At 41.2% G+C, this 24,154-nt stretch overlaps 1 protein-coding gene across 3 annotated transcripts in view; it reads right to left on the bottom strand.

Moving 5' to 3' along the window:
• The window catches only part of ZNF407 (zinc finger protein 407), a 377,771-nt gene that overhangs the window by 339,478 nt on the left and 14,139 nt on the right, over positions 1-24,154 (bottom strand). For all 3 annotated transcript variants that reach the window (XM_019715496.2, XM_074339832.1, XM_019715504.2), the window contains exons 2-3: positions 12,293-17,039; positions 6,670-6,784 (exon numbers count right to left, since the gene is read on the bottom strand). In XM_019715496.2, coding sequence (XP_019571055.2) covers positions 6,670-6,784; positions 12,293-16,979 — 4,802 coding nt within the window. In that variant the 5' untranslated portion in view covers positions 16,980-17,039. The remainder of the gene's footprint in view (positions 1-6,669; positions 6,785-12,292; positions 17,040-24,154) is intronic.

The following is a 24,154-nucleotide window of genomic DNA, read 5'->3' on the forward strand; positions in this document are numbered from 1 at the left end:
TTTATTTAGTATTTTACAAATCTCCCACTTCGCCCCATGTCGCCATTTATACTCCAGAAATTTCTTGTGAGGTTCTTAATATGCTGTGCTTTTCCACACTTTGGTACTTCTGCTCTTTGTTCCCTCTATTAAAAATGTCCAAATCTGCCTTGTGAATACTTCCCCACCCCTTAAGGCTCAACTCAAACGGAACCTCTCAAGGACGCCTTTCCGGATGGTCCCGAGCGGAGGTGAGATACGCCCCCCCCCCCCAAGGACCACCATCCCTCGCTCCTACTCTGGTGGCGCATCTCCCTTTCTGCCAACCTCTTCTGCGTGGAGCATGTGACCACAGGGCCCTTGCACCACCTGGTCACTCGGCCTGCATGAAGAGGAAACTCGTGAGAACCTGTCCACGGGAAAATGAATGACTACAGGGCTCAGCGATTATGCTTCCTGCCCACGTACATTGCTAACACCTCCTCTCATTCTGTCTTGGACAATCAAAGAGCAAATCCCTCGAGAAAGTAAAGGACTTTCAGAAACACATGAACAGGAGGAGAGAGGGAGAAAACAAACTAACAAATAAAAAAATCACAGAACAGGCAAAGGAAACCAAGAGAGGGGCTACCCTCCTATATCCCACTGTAGAGACCAGGAGGGCTAAAGAATCCTGAGGTCCCACAAGGATTTTAAAGTCACCATGAGCCCATGTTAAAATAAAAATAAAGCAAAATGACTTAAGTCACTGAGACATGACTTTTTCACTGGAAAAGACCTTAGAGACACAGGCCAATATTTTCAACTATAACACCAAGAAGTGACAATGTGTATTTCACTTCCATTTTAGTATAGGTTGATCATACTTCCTGCCTTGGGGTAAGTCTACAGCCCCACTCTTCCATGGCAAAAATTCAAGACAAGACTACCACAAACAAAGAGAACAGGGTACGGTGGGGAGAAAGGTCTCCTTGACCCATGAGGAGAGGCTTGGGACAACCTTCTTCTGTTTCTTCTCCCTTGACCTGAACGTCCCCCCAGGTCTCTCTGGGATTTACGAAACGTTCATTGAAAAACACCCTTGGATCATGTCTGAGAAAGCGTGTTTTTTAAAATTATAACTGAGAAATCGGCTCGATTTTCAAATTACAAAGTGATTTGCATATAAAAATATAAAACAATGTCCGTTTTCTATTTAAACAGTATTGCAAGGACTTGAACATCAGAGGAATAAATGACCAATTAATTTGTTAGTTTTGTTAGTTTCGTACTCCTCACTGACAGGAAGAGAGACAATATTCATTATGTGCCGTTTTTTAAATTTCAAACTAAAGACAAAAATATATCATTCAACAAAATGCATTAAAATATTACACAGATAAAATATGTAACACACCCTTTATAATGAGAGTATTTTAATGTTAATTTAGATTTTTTTTACAAAAATGAGAGATGCTGCACTTTTATTATTATAGCATAATTCGTGCCACAATATAAAGCCAATTTTTTCTATCTATATCTCCTTGACCAAAACTACCAGCTGAACCAAATACTTACTTTATTTGGATGCATCTGTAGATATGATGGGTGTAATTAATTGTTCAGCTAAAAATGCAATTCCGTGGTGCTTTTAATGATTTAGGTATACACGGCTTTAGTTCTCAGAGCAGACTAAAAATAGTGATTTTAATTTATTCCTGCTGCCTACAATTACCCACAACCATGTATTTTTAAATATTTCCAGCCTATAAAAATTACTAATTTTTGCCACTTGTGTTTATCTGCATTTAGACTTTGATTTGGATAAATTAAGCTCTCAAGTGTTCCTTGCTTTATGAAACTCTGCATGTTGTACACTTCAACACAAATAAATGACTTGTACCATTAGAGGTTTAAATAATGTAATGTATTTCATGCTCAGCCTGAAGCTGGGTTCCAATGAAGTTGCTAATGCACGTAATGATTAAGTGTAACTCAAATACTAACTGTGTTGTTGAAAACATGACAGGCAATAATTTGGTCTATTATATTCTGCCATTTAATTGCCTAGTACAGACATTCTCTGACACGTTATGAAGCAATGATTTACAATTATTCAAGCTGCAAAGGTCAGAAAGTGACATTATAATCATCTACACAGAGATCCCTTCCAATGCACAAAAACTAGGTAATGCCACACACGCAAAAAAAAAAAAGTGTTTTACTGCATTAATAACTTTCTACTTTTTTAAGGTTTCTTACACCAACTAAGAATAAACAGTTCAAAAGCACATTAATACAAAATAGAAACTGACTAGAATTTTTTCACGAACCCAGAGGTGACAGATTTAGAAAATGCCCTTCTTCTCTCCTGATTAAGTATGTTCTACTCAACTATTTAACTCCATCCACAAGATTCAAAACTAGACATAAGGAAATCAATCTGAAAATAACATAATCCCGAAATCAGGCACACTGGGGTCTTTGTAAATAAGGAAGGGCATCCAAAAGTTAGGTATCATCTTCTAGGGTTACTGACATCACAGGCTACTTCCTGTTTTCTAACTCTTTTTTGTTTGTTTGTTTTAGTAATAGTAATGAAAAACAAAAAACAATAACTCAAGTTGATCAATTTTACCCCTCTCATCCTAATGAAAAGATAATAAAATCTTCACTTTTTTAGGCACTTACTTCTCTTTACTATACCATGTTCAATTTGTAACCACTCAAGTGCAATAAATTATCAACACAGAAAGAACAATGGGGAAAATAATAAAATTATTTAAAACTATGCGTTAGTATGAGAAGAGTGAAACAGTGACACAAATAAAAGAGACTGAATATCAGAATATGAAAAGTAAAACGCTGTGCAAGCAATTTTTTAAAAAAGAACGTCAATCTGAGCAAAAGCAGAAAAGGAGAGGGGCTGGAGGCTGGACGGAGACAAGTTACAGTTATTACACGCTAGTGAGAACAGCCTAGGGAGGAAAAAATCAGTACAAATGAAAGGCAGTAACCAAGACAACAGATATTACAAAGAGCAGAGAAAGCAAAGGGACAGTTAAAAGGAAGGGAACAGTGGTCCATCACTAAAAATACTTTTAATCTCAAGTTTCCCACCTGTAGAGTGGGGACAATAAACTTGAGATAAACAATCTCATGAAACTACAGAGTTCAACAAACGCAGTGAATGTTAATTTAGGTGTATACTAAACCATAGCCCTGCATAAATACTATTTAGTATTGAGAGTATTATATAAACACATAGGGAGTATTAAATATATTTAAATGAATTTAACAAAACACAGTGTCTATAATGACTTTTTTAAGCCATTGAGATTTGCAAGTTCTTGACTACGGAAAAAACAAAAGGTACAGATCATGGATTTAGTAAAAATATGTCCTTAACCTCTTTTTAAACATATGTTCCCAACAAAATTATTAACATATGCATAGGAACGCTTCGATCACTTGGCATTTTCTCCCTCACTAAGCCCTACGTCAGACCCATAGCACATTTTCATGCTAAGTATCCATCAAGTATATATAAATACACCTACATTCTACAAAATTTCTCGAGATCATACTCAGACGTAAGCAAAACATTAAGAAACAGTACTATTCAAAAATTGCTCCTCCTAAAAGTGAAAGTAAAATAAAAGGCTTTTAAATGAAGTTATCTATAACATGTTCTTAAAACAGGAAGTGTAAAGCAATACATTTTTGAAATTTTCACTGTAACATGAAAATCTAAACCATAGGTAAACAAAACTTAAATCCTGAATTCTGAATCCTAGCTACCTAACAGGAATCAGACATCTAACACATTCAGCTTCTCTTGTCAAACTAACTTAAATCCACAATCTACTGTAGCTAAGATTTGCCAATAGGAGGAAAAGATATCTTAAAATTTAGCTTAAAGATTCAAAGAAAATCAGCGTAGATCCAAACAACTGAAATTAAAAGCTTAAAAGGCAGTTTTTGTTAACAGAGTAGCCAATGTACAACCTTTGAACTAAGCCTTAGGAAAAAACGTAAGCTATAGATTGGATGAGCATCTCCCGTCTTCTTCTAAAAAGATACATAAAGCTACGAAAAAGCAGTCCATCAATCACAAATAATCTGACACACTCATACTGAGCTCCATTCAACAAAATGCGGTGTTTGTTGTTTCCATCTATTTCACCCTAAAATACTAGGTTTTTTCAAAAGAAAGCCGAGGGGTTACTAAAAAAATGAACAGTGTGATCATTTCACTGTTAAAATGTGCCTGCCTCCCTATTTTTATATACTATTAATCAGAACTATTTGAAAAACAGTTTCCTACAACTCAAATAATGAAGAGGTTATGAATCGAGTTCTGAAAGAGACAGTAAGTACTGCAAAAAAGAAAACAGTACAGGACCTTCTATTTGTGACAAAATTATAGAGTTAATGTTCCTGAAAGATCACTTCACCTTTCAAGGCGTGATTTTTTAAAAGGTAAAATTGATAGCAATTAAAGCTAATGAAGAAATGCAGCATGAGCTGCTTATGTTCGGGAACTAATAGGTCCACTGGGCATTTCGAAGATTATTTAGCCATCAATGATAATGAATTGACATTGTCAGTGACGTTAATGTACCCATGCTCTCCACTGCCACCATGAACGCCAAGCCTTCCTCACGTGGTTCAATGCTTTCCACTCTCCTTTGAACCTACAAACCGCCCCATCCCTTTGAAACACACAAACAGCCTCTGACACCTTTTCTTTAACATTAAAGGGCATCTGACTCACTATTGTTCTGTTTCGACCACAAAGATCAATAGGCATTTTTCAGTTTACTGCAATTCTTCAGAACTTTTAGCTGCACTGTGAAAATACCTACCCTGTACAAACTATTGTTACGTAACTTTTAAATCAAATTTCACTTAAAAAAATTAAGAGTTCTATCATTTCACAGTCAAATAAAATTCAATGGCTACCATAATTCTAAGAGATACAATTTTGGAATCTAGACTGCTTCTTCTATGCACACATACACGTGTAGACCTCTATGCCAGCAGCATAAAACTCAGTATATCTATGTGTATTTATAAGTCTTTATCTTGGGAACCAAACATGTAAACCACTAGTGCGACACCTCAGTTGTACGTGGTCAAGCACTGAGCTATGCAAAGCGTGCGCTGTTCAAACTACACAATCAATGCCCGTCGGTCACGTGACGCTTTTGATACTACATGTGTCTCTGAAACTACAACTGTTCTCTGAAAACGCTTCCAGGGTCTTAGTAATCCTAAGAAAAATGGATGGAATTTGATTTCTAATAACAGAGTGTGTTGACTTATTTTGCAGAAATGAGGAAGAAACTGCTCATTGCCCAGTAATGGCAAATTTCCATTGGAGTCAGGGCCTTCCTCTTTCCTATAACTCATATGGTAAAAACAATAAATGAGATATCTTTTTAAATTCCAAGACCCAGAGCAATTAAAATGAACCATTTGGCACTCGACCCTTGAAGCTAAAATCAGTAGCAACAAAACTCATTCTCCCACTGATCTTCAGGGGGCTTTAGGGCAAAGGTTCATCTTCATTTACTTTCGCTGCAAGTCACTGAACCATCAGTTCTGCCAATGAATAAATCACAGACCATGGTTAATCAAATTGCTTGCAAAGTTATTTGTAAAACTCTCTTAAGGGTCAAAAAACACAACTGCATCCCAGGATGAAGTGTATTGTCCAAGAAAAAAAAAGAACCTGTTTTTGACTTAAAAGATATTTATATTTACATGGTAATGCCAACCAGAAGAATCTTCCAATAAAAAAGTAACTCTAATATAACATGAGCATAGTATATAATTTAATTGAAATTGCAGTATTTTGTGAATTAGACATAAGAATTTCAGGTTTCTCAGATTTCACATAAAGTGTTTTTATACAATGCACTTATTAATTAATTTCTCTAGCATAATAACATTAAAATATATTTTTAATCAGAAGTAGGGTATTAAAATCCACCTCTGAAGGCCCTGATATACCGTAGATGTCATGGCATTTTAAAACCTTTTAAGCATTTCTGCTAAATAAATTACTTTTGCTTTAAGGTATCTCAGTGCTTCCTATGAAATTCAACACATTTGAGTGACAATTAAACACTGTGAATGATTCCTTAGAGGAAACAGCCATTAACTAATAAAAAAATTTTTTTAAAGTTTTGAAATGAAGTTTACATTATACACATTTTTAAAGCTTTATGCCCACAATAATCAGTAACCGTTATTCGAAATGACATCTCTTTCAGCTTTTTTCCTTATAGAATATGTCCAACAGATCCAAAGAGCCATTGAGGTGATTAAAATTAAAGCGGTACAGCAAAAGTAAAACAACATCCATATATGCTCCTAAAGCTATATTATGTATTTTTCATGTCTTTAAATGGAATTTACAGTTCTCTCTGGCAATGTGAATGAACATCCTATAATTTAGTCAATTTACAGATTATAGGTTCAAATTGACCTTGTAGCCCATAAAATTGCTCATCTTCAGCACAGGATTAGAAGTGGGAGAAGAATGTCATAACTGCGTTTAGGGAAGTCACCATAACAATAGGAAGGAGGGTGTGCCTGCATAATTTGAGCCACTCTTACTCACACCCGTCTTGGGTTCTGAGACAGCGGCTACCCTGCACAGGCTTCCTGGCTCAGCGCGGCAGAGGGTCTCCATTTACTCACCCACAGACGTGACACTTGTACTCCCTCATCCCAAGGTGCCTTTTCACATGGTTTCTGGCATCGCCAAGCTGAGCTGTTGCAAAATGGCATATCTTGCACTTGAATGGTTTTGATCCTAAGTAAATTTAACATAAAATATGATTTGAATTTGAATAACACATTATTGATAGTTTACAAAGAGGCTTAGATCTTAAATCACACTTTTAATCTAATCACAAATTTCTGTCTCCAAAATGGAACACTTGCATTCCTTTCTAACTTGAAAAGACCTGCCTTCTATAATTATTCCCCCAAGATGACTCTAATGTTTCAGTGAGGGTTCCTAACTTTCAGTAACATTTGTAAGATTTTTAAGTCCAAAGTAATACAATCCAGCAGCACTAAGCAGCTGAGATGAGCTAAATAATCTTAAATGTTCTCTTACAATTCACAAAAATATCTTTGAAAGTCATTCAACATTTAAAATGAAACATTTAAAAAACATAAATGCATAGAGTAGCTGATATTTTAAAAGCATATTTATCATCAAATAAACTTCTTTGTGGCCACCTCATTTCCTCATATTTCTGCCGCTTTGAATTTATTTGCATTAATGATGGTATTTTAGATTTTTTCTGACATTTACTCCAAATAATTCATTATATTACTATTTTAATAGCATTCAATGTAAGAATATATGGTGGATAAATTATTTGTTTTTATGATCATTTTATAGTAAAAATCTGTGATGATTCTACAAACCAGAAGTACTAACATTTTGGTTTGATTATTATTGATTTCAAGAACAAATATTTCAACATGAAAAGCATAGTACCAATAAATGTGTTTTTATTTCATAAAGAAATAAGATCAACCTACACTTAATGAGAGAACAGATTTCTGAGTGGACAAACTTAGTGTCAGTAACAGATTGTAACAGATTGTAACTGCAACATAGTTACTAATACATAAGTACTCACCTTAATGAGAAGCAACACTTTTTAAGGTGCAATATGGATATACCATTTTCTGATTCACTAACCACTAAAGGTTCAAATCAATCAATCAAAATCATAAAAATCAGTTTAAAATCAGTACATGATTCCAGATTTTTCATATCATGTTTAGTGCCTATTTGCTGAAATACCTCTTCTAATACGGTTAGACAGAATATGAAATATGTGAACTTTAATAAATATACAAAAAGAGCTCAAATAAAAAAATTGCAATAAATCATATTTGATCAATGAACCTTTGTGCAGTGCCCTTGGAAAAAAAAAAAAAAAATCCTCCAAGAATACTTTGTTGAAATTGAAGCACTCAGTAAAAAATTTGAGAGTCTTAAATTTCAATTTAATTCCCAAAAGCTGACAAAAAAAGTGAAGCATTTAATTTTAATCTTCTAACAGAAATAAAAAAGCCAACAGTACCAAGCACAGGCAGGGAAGGTTGAATATTTCACAGTTCAATGACAATGAAGCCAGAGCTCTTAATGCCTCCATTTCCACTGTTGGAAGTAGATGTAAAATATACTTAGCATCTGAATGGTTCTATCTAGTCAGCTTTGTATGTTTAAATGTCAAAAGCAAGTTGAGACTGCAGCTTACAGCAATCACATTCTATCAATCACATTAGAAACTACAGTTTATTTAAATGATTCTGATAAAACTAAGCCTATCACTGCTTTGAAACATTTTGTCTCGACACAGACCTCTATAAAGGGACTTAGAAAAGAGTGAGCAGAACCAATTTACCTGTACTTGCAATTAAAATGCATTAAAGATAATAAGGTAATTAGGAAATTATTAATTAACAATAACACCAAGACTCCGAACAAAGAAGATAAAGCCCTCAGAACATTTGTGTTACAAGTTGGTGAGAGGATCTGAAAGACCTACGCTGGGAGTGGAAGTTTCCACCTCGCTCACACTGCACTGCCACTGTGATGACATCCTGCCCGTGGGCCGCAGGTGCCGCCAGGGGCCAGGTTCAGACCTTCTGTGTTTTCAGTGAGCTGTGTGTGGCTCCTAGGTGAGACACCTGGTTCCTCCAGGTTTCAGCGATCAAAGCTAGAGTGCTAACAACACATTCGTGAGTTACCTGGTGGGCTGCTTTCATGTAGAAATCCCTGAGGCCCTGGCTATTTTTCTGGTCTTATATTCAGAGTCGACTGTATAAACATCTCCTTTCTGTGCCATAAAAATTCAAATGCTAGAGGACTACAGGTAATACTTTTCGGTACAAGAAAAAAAATAAATGTGTCCCTTTTTTCCTAACTGATAATGTTTCCACGTTTAAGCTTGCTATGCACAACCCAAAATGAATCCAGTCAGTGTTTATAAAGCAAATTTGGTAAAACCACATATTTCTAAAATTGTCTCTCTCTCAGGGGTATTGTTATTATTATGAACTATCAATAATATTTTAAATAGTTCCATTCCTTGGGACAGCATCCCAAGCGGTGTTTTTGTCTTTCAATTCGGCTTGTGAGGTGTTTTGAAAGGGCAAAACGAAAGAGGCTCTCTGGCTTCCTGGCACCTTCCAATGTCACCCCCAGAATTCCCGAGACGTTAACAACTAGGTCTCTGACTGACCTCCACAGGCCACCCCAACGTCAGTCACTGCTGACCGCTACGCACACACAGGTGTGACATCAACAGTTGACAATTAATAAAACTTTAGGTCCCACAGAATCAAGGAAGACGTATGCTATCCGTCATCTAACGCCTCTGAACTACAGCCTGAATTTCACGCTCCTCCCGACACACTGAACTTCATTCATTCAGCACAAGTAACACTGGGAGCCAACTGTGTGCAGGGCTCTGAGAGGGAGCCGCAGACCACGTAAGCCCCATGTTCTCTCTCTTACACTCGACAAACGAACCCCTAACCCATCTCTTCTCAAGCTGACTCAGCTTCTGAACTGTCACATAATACCGTGTTTCCCCGAAAATAAGGCCTAGCCAGACAATTAGCTCTATTGTGTGTTTTAGACCAAAAACTAATGTAAGACCCAGTCTTATTTTACTATAATAAACCCAGTCTTATTTTACTATAAGACTGGGTCTTATAATATAATATAATACCGGGCCTCATTAATTTTTGCTCCAAAAGACACATTAGAGCTGATGGTCCGTCTAGGTCTGATTTTCGGGGAAACGGTAAGTTACAAACACTACCGGCCCTAACCTGGCAATTTCTCTGTGAAGTCACACAACTCCCCGTCTCCCCACGTGCACACTTTCAAATAGCACACGAGACCGGCGCACTGTGAACATGAAATGATGGGCTTCAGACAGTCTTCTAGCTTAATGCCATCTTCCAATGTAAAGTAAAGGGAAGCTCTAACTAACAGAAGGATGCCGAGAGGAAACAACACTTTTTTGGACTACGCCGCACTGGGAAGGAGACACTGCCCTTTCTGGTCATGCTGACGGCTTCCTACCAGCAAACACACAGAAAAACTCGGGGGTGCTTTCTTCCTACAATTCTTGATAACCCAAATTCATTTATTTCTTACAGTGCTGCTTTTATTGTGCTAAGGATGGGGAGAAAAGGTTACATAAAACATATAGTAAATCACAAAATATGAAAACAGAGATTGGAAGAGTAAGGCTTTTCCAGTTAACCATTAATAAAAGTCCCCCACATTACTATTTCATGGACAGAACCAAAGTCTCAGAAAAGCAATTCATTTTCAGATGGGCCAAGAAAAGAACTTGGAGTGAAAACCTGGAGAGCAACTTCCCCCAAAAAAATGACTTGCAAACCTGAAGGGTAGACTGGCAGTGTCCTGCGGCACCTCAGAACTCCACAAAAATGTACTTGCTGGTCAGCCCGACATAAAACGTTAAAAAGTATGCGAACTTTTACTAAATGTTACAATCAATGATGTAACTTATATAAGTAGGGTTACTTTGTCACATATTGATAGTTACCTCACTTTCACATCCACATTAACTTGATTTTAAATGCAATTAATACATATAGTCAAGGAAGACTAATGGACTACATTCTGCACTTAACCTGGTGGACATTTTCAAATGGCACAAGTGACCAGTGCAAACCTATTTTGCATTGTAAACGACTAAATAAATCTTAATGGATTAAGAATGATCAGCTATCAACACACAAGGGAAATTAAGTGCTGAAATGCCTACATTGATTATTTTAAATTATTAGCCTTACTCTGTTCTTGAATTTGTATGCTTTTAGTGAGCTTTAACACATTTACAAGACTTATTGACTATAATTACAAGAGAATTCAAGTAATGGACACATCAATTATAAGCAACATGTCTTGACCAGACAGTTGCATAAAGAATTCTAAAAAGGGCTCCATTAGCATCTTCCTTAGTTTTATTCCATTTTATCTGCCTTAAGAGGGCATATTAAGAAAGTACGTATTTTCTGCACGTGTGAACAAGCCTGATTCCTAAAACCATGTCATTTCAGAAAGTGAGCTGCAGCACAGTCCCAACAGAGGTGTCACAAAGCCAGCAAACACGTCTCTGGACCTGTCCCCCAGCAGTGGCTGTACTGCGCGGGAAGCCAGGCGAGAGGAACAGCGCTGCTATTTACCAAGCTTCCCTTACACAGGCTGCCCTGGGAGCACCGTCAACGAACAACTTTTATCTATCTTTAATCACCTAACTCGATTAATAATGTTCCCTACTCTTTTGTCTTCCTCCTTGTAACGATGCACAAAGTTTCAAAAACTGCATGAATTTAAAGTATAGCTTTAATAATAAGCCATTATTTAAAAGTACAGTAAAATAAACCTTACAGTTTTAATGAAAATATGTTCATTGAAATGTGAATTTATTATTCAAATCCACTCATAAATTCAACCATGGAGACAGAACTTGTCTAAGCAGAGCCCAATGATTTAGAAAAGCTGTCTATTTAAAATAAAGAATGTATGGCAGGTTTATAGAAACAGTGCAGTGAATTTTTACATAAATTTAGAACAGTGGCTTATGCATTTTCCACCAAAAAAAAAGTTTTTAAAAAAATTTCCACCTAAAATTAAACATTAAAATGGAACACTGTATGTGACAGAGCACAGAAACGAAATCAGGCGCTACTACCTCTGCGAAAACCAAATCCCCACGCATACCGACTTGGAAAAGCACTGACTAACGTGCCTCCTTGAAAGGAGAATCTCGCTGGCTGGGAGTTCCACATTCGGATATAAACTCTCCGGCAGTGAATATTTTTAAATCCCTCAAATTGCAAGAAAATGTTTACTATCCCATTCCTCAAAAGCTATTTATTATGTCCTCTGAATCCCCAAGTGCCACTTAATAGACACCGGGGAAAACCAAACAATTAGGACTCAGAGGCATCTGAAAAGCTGAGAGGGGGTTTTAACAACGGCATCAGAGGGTCTGGGCTGTGGTGAAACAGAAAGAAATGTCAGGAGCCTGCCTTTGGGATCCCTGAGGTGCAGCTGCCTTTAGAAACCACGGGCCGCAGCCCAGAGCCCTACCCAGCGGCGCCCGCAGGGAAGGGGCTGATGAGGGCCAGCCGGCAAGTGCTCCTCAGACTCCGGGTAGGACTCCGGGCACAGGCGGGAGGGCGTGCGCTGCTTCCCACCCGTCTGCACGCACAGGTGAGCACAGGCGTGCGGCAGGTCACGTACCTGTGTGAGTGCGAATGTGGGCCAGAAACGCCATGGAGTTGCTGCTCCGACACATCTTGCCACAATACTTGCACACGTTTCCCTGGTTCTCCTCTCTCTCGCGGTTGATCTGCTCGGTGTCCTCCACTATGTACTTGTTCACCTCCCGCAGCAGCTCTTCGTGCTGCCCTTTGATGTGCAGGAACAAACTCTGCTCCGAGTCAAAGGGCTCCGTGCACTTGACACACTTGAAGGTGGCGCCGCCCTCCGGAAGCTCCTCCACGCTGGCCTGCTCGTTCCTCAGGTGGCCCGCGCTGGCCAGGTGCTGGTGCAGGTTGCTCTCCGTGTAGAAGGACTTCCCACACAGCAGGCAGTGGAAGTGCTTCTCCTTCGTGGGATGCTTCATGGCTATGTGGACGTTCAGTCCACTCAAGCCGTCCGCCAAGAAGCCGCAGTCGTCGCAGCGGATGCGTGTGGACTCCCCGAACGGGCTGCCTTCGGGTCTCTTCTTCTTCATCCCGTGAGCACAGTCTTTGAGGGACGACTCACTGAGCCTCACGCGCGCGGATTCCACACCCTCTTCAGGCTGGTCTATCAGTTCACCATCTTCCGGATTCTTTATTCTTATTATGGAAGAATCAAACCGGCCCAAACTGTACATGGCCTGTCCTTTCTCATCGATGCTGATTATAGTTCCGTAAACACCGTTACTCTCCACTGTGCTGTCAGAAGCGAGACCGTCTTCTTCCAAAATAATTTCAGTTTCATGTTGTGAATTCATCAGAATGTCCTTATTTTCCAGAACGGGATCGCCTCGCACATCTTTCAAATCCCCTGAAGTCTGCACATTTCCAGCTTTGTCATCATGGTCACTGCTGTCGGGGTGTAGCTGTCCTCCTGCCACTTGCACCACAGCACGCATCGTGCTGTCTGCGGAGTGCGCTCCACTGGGGACGCAGGGGCCTCCATGCCTGCCAAGGACCTCACCTGCCACGTCCCCGACGTTTCCTCCATCGCTCTCACAGTGTGTATTTGGATCACCGGTGCCACTCACCTGATCGTGGCTTTTCTTTGCTGTCTCGTAATTCAAAGCTGAGCTTCCTGAATTCTCATTCTGAAATTTGCACGGGGAGCCATAAGTAGAGGAAATATTAAGGGACACCATTTCCTCAGGTTTCCTAACTGGATCCTTAGCGAGGGGCTGTTGGAAAGTTTCACAAAAGGAATGCTCTCCACTGAGACTGGATTCTTCCTCAGTCTCAACTTCTACAGTGTCAGGAGCACAGAGTACTTTGGACACGTCTAAATTAATATTATCACCTAAAATTGAACAATCAGTAGTATTTCTAGATTTAAGAGTTTCTGGTGGTTGGTCTGAAATGACTGGAAATTCCTCAGGACTTTGTGGGTGCTGCTCCTCAGGAACAATGTTTGGGGACATTTCTGCAGAACCCGCCTCTGCATTAGAAGAGTGCAGGTAAGAATGCCGTTTCACCTTGTGCTTCTCTGTGGCCGCGTGCCTCGTCATCTCTCGATGAGTCACGGCATAGTAATCACACGCCATGCAATAAAACGCAAACTCTCTTGTGTGTTTCCGTTTCACGTGCAGTTCCAGAGAAGCAGAAGAGTGAGCATGAAACTCACAGTGGGCACATTTATTGTCACCTGTAGTCGTGACATCGCTCTGGGAGCAGGCATCCCCCTGTTGCATCAGGTCCTCTGGGTCTAGAGAAACTTGTTCCTTTTTCTCAGGAAGGCGCCTGCTAGCCTCCCCATCTGCACAATGAAAACCACTGTCGAGCGCAACCTCAGCGGGGCTGCCCTGCTCTTCCCCGGGCTTTCCTGCCATCAAGGGCCCCGACTCAGCTGACGGGTCAGCACGTTCACCTGCCACTGCTGCACGGGCGTTCCCTCCACAGGCTTCACGGTGACCGCCTTCGGGCCCAACAATGATATCTGCACTTTGCTTTCCGCTTGCTTCTACTCCTACACGTCCTTTATGTTTCTTGGTGGCACAGTGCCGTTCCATGTCCCCCTTAGTTACGGTGTAATACTTACACACTTTGCATAGGTAGCTATACTGGTGACTGTGCTTCCGTCTAATGTGAACAGTCAAGTTTGTAATACTAGAGGCCAAAAGGCCACAGTGTGAGCACGTCCGTGAGACAGCACCTTTCGGTCGCCCTCTCTTCGGAGTGGCGCTCAAAGCTAGTTCGTCGTCTTTGGCGATTGTACCAGGCTGCGCCGGCTCCTTGGCAGTGAACGTGCCCTTGTCAAGAGAGGAACACTCCTGTAACTGCACACCGGCTAGATGGCCTTCTGTCCTCCCACCGCCGGAGGCGCTGAGCTCTTCTTTTTTGTCATTTGCACCTATACACACCCTTTCAATACATTCTTCAAAGCTTAAGCCGATGTTATTTTTCTTGGCATTTTCAAGGTGCTTGCTTCTCTTAATGTGTTTCTCCATTCCTTCTTTGCTCAATGAATACAGATTACATGCTTTACAAAGAAAGTGATAGTCTTGACCATGCCGCAGCTTTATGTGCCTCGTGAGGACAGTGGACGACCTTGTTTTATAAAAACACTTCTTACACTGAAACTGCGGCCTGCTGGAATGCCTTCCCTCATTCCCATGGCTGGCCCGGGACTTGGCCGTTGCTTCCTGAGCTGCTTTTCCTGACTCGCTCATAGACTCTTCTGTGTTTTCTGATTCTAAAGTACTCAAGGGTAAAGTCTGTAAAACCAAGTCAGTGTTAAATGGTTGACAAGTCTTTGGCTGAACCAATAAGCGCACGTGCTTCTCAGTGGCCACATGTTCCTCCATGTCCTTCTCAGACGCGAAGAACAGCTGACAAGCAGTGCACAGAAAGCCCATACGGTGTTCTTCCTTCATGTGCTCTCTAAGGTCCCTTTCATTCCAGGAAACAAACGGACAACACTGACAGCTGAGGACAGACGCGGTTTGCTGATGCTGCTGATTGTGCAAATGCTCGTCCAAGTCCCCCCGCGACACGCTGGAAAACCCACATGTTTGGCAGCGAAATTTCACCTCTGTTGCGTGGCACCTTTGCACATGCATTTCCAACTCTGTCCTACTTGTGGCTACCTGACCACAGTCTGTACAAGGACACACCGTCTGGTGGTCAGAGGCTGCCCTCATGGTCGGAGGCTCAAAGGAACACATGCTGTGGGCGTCCCTTGCGTCCTGCTTCGGGTCCTGGGCTTCTGAGGAAGGCAGGCCCAGACTGTGGACACCGCCACTCGTAGCTCCGTGTTTAGGTGCAGATTCTGCATCTCCTGCTTTTATCTGTGGTCTAAAGTGTTTCACATACATCTTCTGAGTCTCACCAGCGCCTCTTTTATTAATTCCTAACAAATTCAACCTTTTCTTTGCTTGGCCTTTTAAGGCGAAGGTGCCACTCCACCGTCGGAAGCTGTCACCCAACACGAGAACATGTCGCTCCGGTCTTGGTCTCAGGCTTGAACCAACACCGTGTGCTGTCTGTAGGGTATTTTTGGTAGATTCCAATTTATCTAAGAGACCCTCTGAGGTGACTAAAGCTCCTAAATTTTTACCCTGGCTTTCAGCATTTCCAGCTATACCAAGGGAAGTTACATTTTCTTCAACAATCTCTACTTTTTCTGACAAAGTATTCCTGGATGGCATCATTTCAACAAAAAGCTGACTGCTACTTCCACTTTGTTTAGAAATGCTTCCTCTGAAATCTTTCAATTTGCTTCCAGTGCTTCTTAGGCCTTTTGACTCACTATTCTTTGCTATTGGTTTAGAAGCTCTTGGTTTTGCGCGGACATTTTTTGTTCCGATGGTACATGGTTTCTTAGGAAAAGGTTCTTTTGTTAAGATCTGTACAAATCCTCCACGAGCAGCAAGATTCTGACGCCGGAGATGTGTTTTGCCAAGACAATGTGCATCCAAAAGGTTTTCTTCCACACACTGAAAGCCACAGAGATCACAAGAAAAGACTTTCTGTGGCCCGTGCGTCTGTGTCACGTGCGTCTGCAATGCTGCGCTGCTCTCTGCTTGGTGGCCGCAGTGGCAGCAGGCGTGCTCCTTAGACTGTTGCGTGTGACATGCAGCGTGCTTTTCCAAATCAGAGCAAGATGAAAACAAACGATCACATGCGTTGCACTTGAGAACTGAATCTGCATTTCCAATGGTACAACTAACACTGATCTCTTTCGTGGGAAAAGAGGATTCTCTTTCCTGGTCAAGGGAAACCATTTCCTGAGCAGACTTTTTTTCAGTGTCTGTTTTCAGAGAAACAGCATCAACAATGCTAAAACTGCAGAGAGGGGAGAAGGTGGAGGGAAGACGTGCGTCGCCATCTGAACAGTCGTTCAGGGAGGGCACCTTCCCTGTCTCATTTGACGGCACACCCACTCCTGGGACTGAGCTCTGGGACGTTTCTAACCCACGAACACCTTCTCCTGCAGACCTGAGGGGCTCCACCGCTGCTAATTTCATTCGCTTGGAAGCATGTTTATCTCCGTCTTCCTCCAAAACGGCACTGTCCGAGTTTGATGAGTCTGAAAAGCCCCTTTTGCTTGTGGAGTTCGCAGAGGAATGTGCTATGGCATCTGACACGGGCCCACAGCCCACAAGACAGGATGAAACGTCGCTCGCGTCTGCTGCTGCTTTGTTTACATCTTCATCCTCGTCGTTCTCCGGCTTCTTCTCAGTATCCATCACTAATAAAGTGCTGACGATATTCCCTATGTCAGAGGCAACTCACTTGGCACTCGTACCCTGCAAAGGAAATACACGTGGTTACAACCTTTGAACATAAAGACACATACGTTAATCCAAAAGTCACATAAAGTGACACCCTGGATGAAAACCATAAAATTAGCCTCGGGGAGACTCCCTGCATGTTGAGATGAACCTGATGCGTGATCCTTTATGACAATCGGACTCTGGGCACACCACCTCAGCACGCTGCTGGCTCAGGACGCAGTGCTATGGTACCCGTGACAGAAGAAAGGCGATTCTCTCAACCGGCATGCAAAAGAAACTGCCAAGTTTCAACTCTCTTTCCCAGGACATTTAAAATTACTACTTTATTTTTCTGAACAGAGAAGCTCTTTTCAAATATTGTTTCAGTGAATTCCCACTGTGTAAACAGATTAAAACAAAACTGCTGTGATGCAAGTCAGGAAGTCAGGCTTGCCCCTCTATGCCTCCCGCAAAAGAAGCCCAAGTCCCAGTATAAAAGAAACATATTTAAAAACAATTGTTTCTGCCTGACTTATTTTACTTAGCACAATAATCTCAAGATCCATCCATTCGTCGCGAATGGCAGGATTTCACCCTTTCTTACGGCCGAGTAATATTCCCTTGTGTGTGCGTGTGTGTGTATACACACACACGCACACACATATCACATCTTCTTTATCCAGTCATCTACGGAAGGAAGGACACTTTGGTTGTTCCCATGTCTTGGCCACTGTGAATAATGCTGTAATGAACATCGGGGTACATACACCTTTACAGGTAAATGTTTTCAGATTTTTTGAGTCAAGAACCAGATGACTTCACGCATATGTGCGATATAAAACTGAAAGAAACAGAAGAACAAGACAAGCAAATGACGAAACCAAAACTCACAGACAATTGTGTGGTTACCAGAGGGTAAGTGGGGAAGAGGGTGGTAGAAAAGGGTAAAGAGGGTCAAATATATGGTGAAATACTATAGAAACGTACATTTGAAACCTGTATAATTTTACTAACCAATGTCACCCCAATAAATTTAATAAATGAAAAATAACTAAAAATAAAAACAACAGCTTCATCCTTTTCCCCTGGAGCCAAGAGCCTCACCATTATTTTTCTAGCTGTATCCTAATTAACAACGTGCATATTCTCATCACATATCACCATTCATGCTCAAGCTGTTCTGCCAATGAAAAGCCGCTCCTATTCCAGTTGTCAATCACCAATCTCTTCATCTAATAGTCATTCTGTGCTGTCTGAAGGTTAACAGCAAAGGGAAATGTCAGTGGTAGAACAGAATTAATTAAGTAAACCTGGGGGAGGGGAAGGGACTTTATTGAATAAAATGCTTTAAAATCAATAAGATTGATTTTATTTTTCATTATGCTATTTAATTCAATTAAAATATATCATTTTCCATCTACTTTACACCATAATTAGAATTTTCAACCAAAAGGCATTTTATTTGATGTTATAAAAAGCCATCACATATTATGTCCTCAAATTTAATGATAACTATTTTTTTCCATAACAACGACAAAGCAAATGAAGGCTGTTGCTCTGACTCTGCGAAAAGCAGGGAACAAAAACTATCTATGTGACACTAAAAGCATGAGCAACAAAAGAAAAAAAATGCATAAATTGGACTTTATCAAAGTTAAAAACTTCAAATGTCACTATGCTTCAAAGGTCACTATCAAGAAAATGAAAAGACAACCAACGGAATGCAAAAAACTTCAAAAATTATATATCTCATATAGGACTTAATCTAGAACATATAAAGAACTCTTACAACTCAATAACAAAAAAACTAATTTTAAAATGAGCAAAGGAGCTAAATATACATTTCTCCAACGAAGATATACACAAATGGCCAAAAAGTGCATGACAAGATAATCTACATGAGTCATCATTAGAAAAATGCAAATCGAAACCATAATGCGATCCCACTTCACACCCACTGGGATGGCTAAAATCAGAGAGTCAGAGAATAACAAGTGCTGGCGAGAATGTGGAGAACTCAGAATCCTCCCGCACGGCTGGCAGGGATGTAAAATGATGATGCCACTTTGGAAAACGGTCTGGCAGTTCCTCAAACAATTAAACACGGAGTTACCATACAGCCAGCAATGCCACTGCTAGGTATATGCCCAAGAGAAATGAAAACCTACATGCACACAGAAAGTTGTACCAGAATGTTGACAGCGATATTATTCCTAATAGTCAGAAGGTAGAAACTACCCAAATGTTCATCAGTAGATTAACGGATAAACTAAATGTGGCCCATCCATACAATGGAAAAATATTCTGCGACAAAATGAATGAAGCACTGACACATGCCACAACATGGATGAACCCTGAAAACACTACGTTAAGCGAAAAAAGCCAGGCACAAAGACCCACATACTACAGAATTCCTCTTAGAGGAAGTTTCCAGAGTAGGCAAACCTATAGAATCTAGAGACAGATGGGGGAGGGGAGCGAGTAGGCGGGGGGGGGGGGGGTGGCGGGGGGGGAGGGTGATAGCTAAAGGTTACAGGGTTTCTCTTTGAGGTGTTGAAAACGTTGTAGATTCATTGTGGTGATGGTCGCACATGTCTGAATATACTTAAATCCATTAAACCATAGTTTAAATGGGTGAATTGAATGGAATGTGAATATCTCAATAAAGCTGCTTAAAAATATACAAATTGTCATATATAATCTACCATATGAAAACATCCTGTATTTACTTTTATTGTATGTAATACAATATAACATATTGTATCACTCTTGTTAAAGAGTGAAAAAGATAAACGTACATGGTTTTATTACACTTATAAGATGTTCACCGTTTCTTCAAAATGTGTTCCACACAATATAAATTATGTAAGAGATTAATAGGTTTGTTTATTTTTTGGGGGTGGGGGGGTAAGATCCCTGGTCAAAGAAGAAAACTCTGGTTTAAACAAAATTTCTTTAACACAGGATAGCTCAGTACATAAGCGGTTCCCAAACTAATTCATTACAAAACCCTTTGTTTACAAAGATCAAGGTTCCAATGAATGGACCTTTCAGAAAAATGGTCTTTTAGATAAAGCACTGGTTTTGCTATTCAATCTTTGTAACAGGGGGAGGAAAGGAAGAATGAATGATGTGTCTGTTCCAGAAACTGCACTTAGTGCCGGTATATGCCAAGTATTCTTGGTTGTAGACACTGGGATTCCAGCAAAGAACAACACAAAATCTCTGCCTACGTCATAAGGGGTGACAGCATAGTTTTTAAATAGATATATTCTCCATCCAGGACATCCTCTCTGGTCAAGAATTCCCAGGGACTGAATTTACTCTCATGAATGAAACAACTGAAAAGGGGGGGGGGGGGGGGGAATGTAGGAAACAGCAGCATGCGACCATTGGAATGTGCGTGTGGGGCTCTTCTCAGCAGGCCCGAAGGGCAGTGATCCCTGAGAGGGGACCTAAGGCAGCTAAGTCCCTGCTTACCCCCTGGAGAGAGGAGCCGGGCCACAGCGGGTGGAGGAAAGGAGAGGAGACACCAGAAAGAGAAGCAGAGGTCTGCAGAGGCCTCTCCTGAGCGTCCCTATTAAGACAAAGAACACAGCCGTCTTCTAGAAACCTGTTTCAAGCCACCTCACACTCAAGCCTTGCTACCTCCCCTCCCTGAGGCGACCACTGCTCTGAATTCTTCCATAATAGAGCAGTCTGGCCTGTTCCAGAAGTTCTGCAAATGGAATCGGACATGCCCTGGGGCAGGGCGGGGCGGGGAGCTTGTTAGGTGCACGCAGCCGTGCGAGGACCGAGGACCGCTGAGCCTAAGTGCTTGTATGGATTTACCACAATTCCACTCATGGCCTTCTGAGCTGCTGCCCGTTTTTTGCTATTACGGTAAAGCTGCTGTGATTACTCCTGCACGTCTTTCTATGAGCACGTGTTTTCATTCCTTTTGTATAAATACATAGGGGTGGTACTGCTGGGCTACAGGGTATGTTTAGCTCCACCCGACACTGACAGATTTCCCAAGTGGCTGCATGTGTTACACAGCCACTGGCAACGGCAAGAACTGGGGGCGATCGCGTGCGGCGAACCCCGTCTGAAGCTGCCAGGCTTGTACACTTCAGTCACTGTAACGGGTGTGTGGCGCTCTTCTCGGCATCTCCCAGTGGCCAGCGACAGAGCCCAATCCTCTGCCATGTGCTTTGTGACGCACTGGGTAGCCTTCTGCCCACGTCTGACATCGGTGTCTACTTTATTACAGAGCTGCAGGGTGGCTCGTGTGTTCTGGATGTAGCCCTTTGTCAGTTACGTTTGTGACAAACATTCCCTCCCTTTTCATTTTATTCATGTTGTCTTTTGATAAGCAGAAGTTTTAAATTTTGATGAAATCAATGTTTTTCCTGTTCTGGTTGTTAATGAATCTGCTTTATTTTCTGTCTCCTCACACTAGAATGTAAGGCCATGGTTTATTTTACACACCTTTTTAACCCAAGAGCCCCAAACAATTCCAAGCACATATAAGGCACTAGAATGAGCGACTACCTCACTGTGATATGAGAAATGTCTCCTCTCATAAGTATTTATGGATGAAATAAAAAATGTCTGAGATGCATTTCAAAACCGTCCAGGAGCAGGGCACAGTTAAGGGTCTTAAAGCCAAGTGGCAGTGACATGGGGACTCAGTGTACGATTCTATCAACTTTGGTGTAAGTCCGTATACGGATATCCTTGAAAATGTCCCGGATAGAAGTTATATTCAAATTTCTGTGAATGCTTAGTCTACCACAGTGTGAATTCTCTTCCTTTCGATGACGAGCCCAGCCATCTCCTGCTGTCCCCACACTGCGCTCCACCACTTGGCTACCTTCTCCGTCGCCACTGGCGCGGTGTCATCGCCACGAAGGCATGGATAGCACACAAGCTCTGCTCAACGTGAATGTTCTAATGACGATACCTGCTCCTATGTTTTTGGAGACAAAAGAATGACAACTACATTCATATGCAGAAGCAAAATAATGACACCCTTTACTATCTTCTAGATAATGGCTCTAAAAACTCTACAACAAACAGAGGAAATATTTCTACACTATTTCCCAACTGACTTTTTAAATAATAAAATAATTCAATATGTTAGTGTATCATGAAAGAGTAACATTCAACACATAGAGAGAGAGTGCCTACCATGTGAAAGGAACTCTAATGATACAAACACATTCTTTGCCCTCACCTGGCTCATAGTCTATTAGGAGCCACTGACATACATGCAAAGGAACTCTGAGACAAGGCCACACATGATGACCATGTGTGTGACATAAACTAAGATCTAAAGCAGTATAAATGGGCAAGGGATCATACTTCCACGTAGACTAGTTGGCTAAAATAGCAGAAACATCATTTGAGCTAAACCTTGAGGTAACGAAAAATCATTTTTTTCTTTTGTTGAGGGAGCAGGTAGGAAGAGTTTGTAGAAGAGAGAGATTAGGCAAAGCCATAAAACACACAATGAGCGAGCAAGACCGTGAGCAGTCCAGACGGCGGCAGGTCTGGCTTTCTACTGCACTGCAGCCTACAACAAAGGCAGCTGCTCAACCAGGGCCACGTCACACAGGCTCTGAACTAAGAGCTGGGATCTACTCAGCAGTGTCAGTGGGGCGTCACCAACACAGCCCGGCTAGAGGAAGGTGAGTTTCTCTGTCAGCAGAACATATCACAGGCAGAGAAAGTCTAGGAGCCTTTCACTCGTCTAAGTTACACGGCCCAGAACTAGGACAAGGTCAGTGCGCAGAACTGCAAAGTGATTTAAGTTCCTTACAGTGATCTAGAGGGGATGAAACGGAAATGAGGAAGGTTATGCTAATGTAAATGGAAAAGGAAAACCTTCAGCAGAAAGGGTATTAGAACAAGCACAATATTACCAATGGAGACGTGGGAGGGGGTCTTTTTTAAAGTGGAATTCAAAAATCACCCGACTGAGAGAGTTTAGGGGCTCATTTTTGTGGAGGCTTATGTCACTCATTCACTCAACAAACACTCACTGAAAGCCTGCCCTGTTCCAGAAAGCCCCTTTTATTCTCTCAGGAACAAAGCCAACCAACAGAACAGACGGGACTCAACTCTCTGCCAACCCTCAGAGTAAAGAAGGCACAGTATCACTTCTTTCTGAAAGGACTCGTACTGTATCCAGTGGAGAAAAAAAATGAGTCTTGGATTTCTTCCCACAGTAAGGTTTCAACATACTCAGGACCTGGTAGGTGTTTAGACGAAAATAATGAGATACATTATTAAACCAAATCTTCTTAAAGCATATGCTTCTCATACAAATCCATCCATTACCACTCAACACATATCTTCACTGCGCCACGATTTTCAAATACGCAGTTCCGTTTACAGTGTCTACTCTTATCCAAATTCTCAACTAGTTGTGCCTTGGCTCAAAAAAATAAGTTACATATCACTTTATTATATTCAATTTTACCTATAAATTATTAACTCACCAAGAATCTGTCACAGAGGAAAGTTTCTGCTCTAATTGAAATAGTCTCTGCTATGGTTTAAAAAAAAAAAATCGCAAAAATCGAAATTCTCATATACATTTTAAGAAAAATAAAAAAGAAATCAAGAGCAGCCTTCTGATGACCCCTGGTGGTCACTTCTCACAGGAACCTTTTCCAGCATCTTCAAGTATTTCAGGAACTATTAGAGAAACGTACAAATACTCAGCCATTTCATATGCTATCTTTACCACGGGCAGCATGCGTGACTCTTTTCCCTTCATTTTTCTCCTTTTTGTTCCACTTTTTCCTCATTCCAATCTAGTCTTCATTTCTCTCTTCATTTCCTTTTTCTAAGGCATATACAGTAAGCAAGCTTGAGCCCTCCCCCGCCTCTCTGCCCCCCTCTCACACACACACACACACACACACACACGCATGTGCACACACACGCACACTCTCACTAACAGACAAGACCAACCACACAAGGAACCCCTTGTCTCCGGGTCCACCCCACGCCAGGCCCCCATCACCCCTCCTAGACGCACCCAAGTTAGGGTGTAAGCACTGTGAAGTTAGCACACGTTGGCACCAGGCCACCAGGAAAATCACACGGGATACGTGGGTGTGGCAGGGCAGGCGTGCACACACAGGCGTGTATAAAAA

The sequence above is a fragment of the Rhinolophus sinicus genome, linkage group LG09, assembly GCF_036562045.2.
Source record: "Rhinolophus sinicus isolate RSC01 linkage group LG09, ASM3656204v1, whole genome shotgun sequence".
Classification (NCBI taxonomy): domain Eukaryota; kingdom Metazoa; phylum Chordata; class Mammalia; order Chiroptera; family Rhinolophidae; genus Rhinolophus; species Rhinolophus sinicus.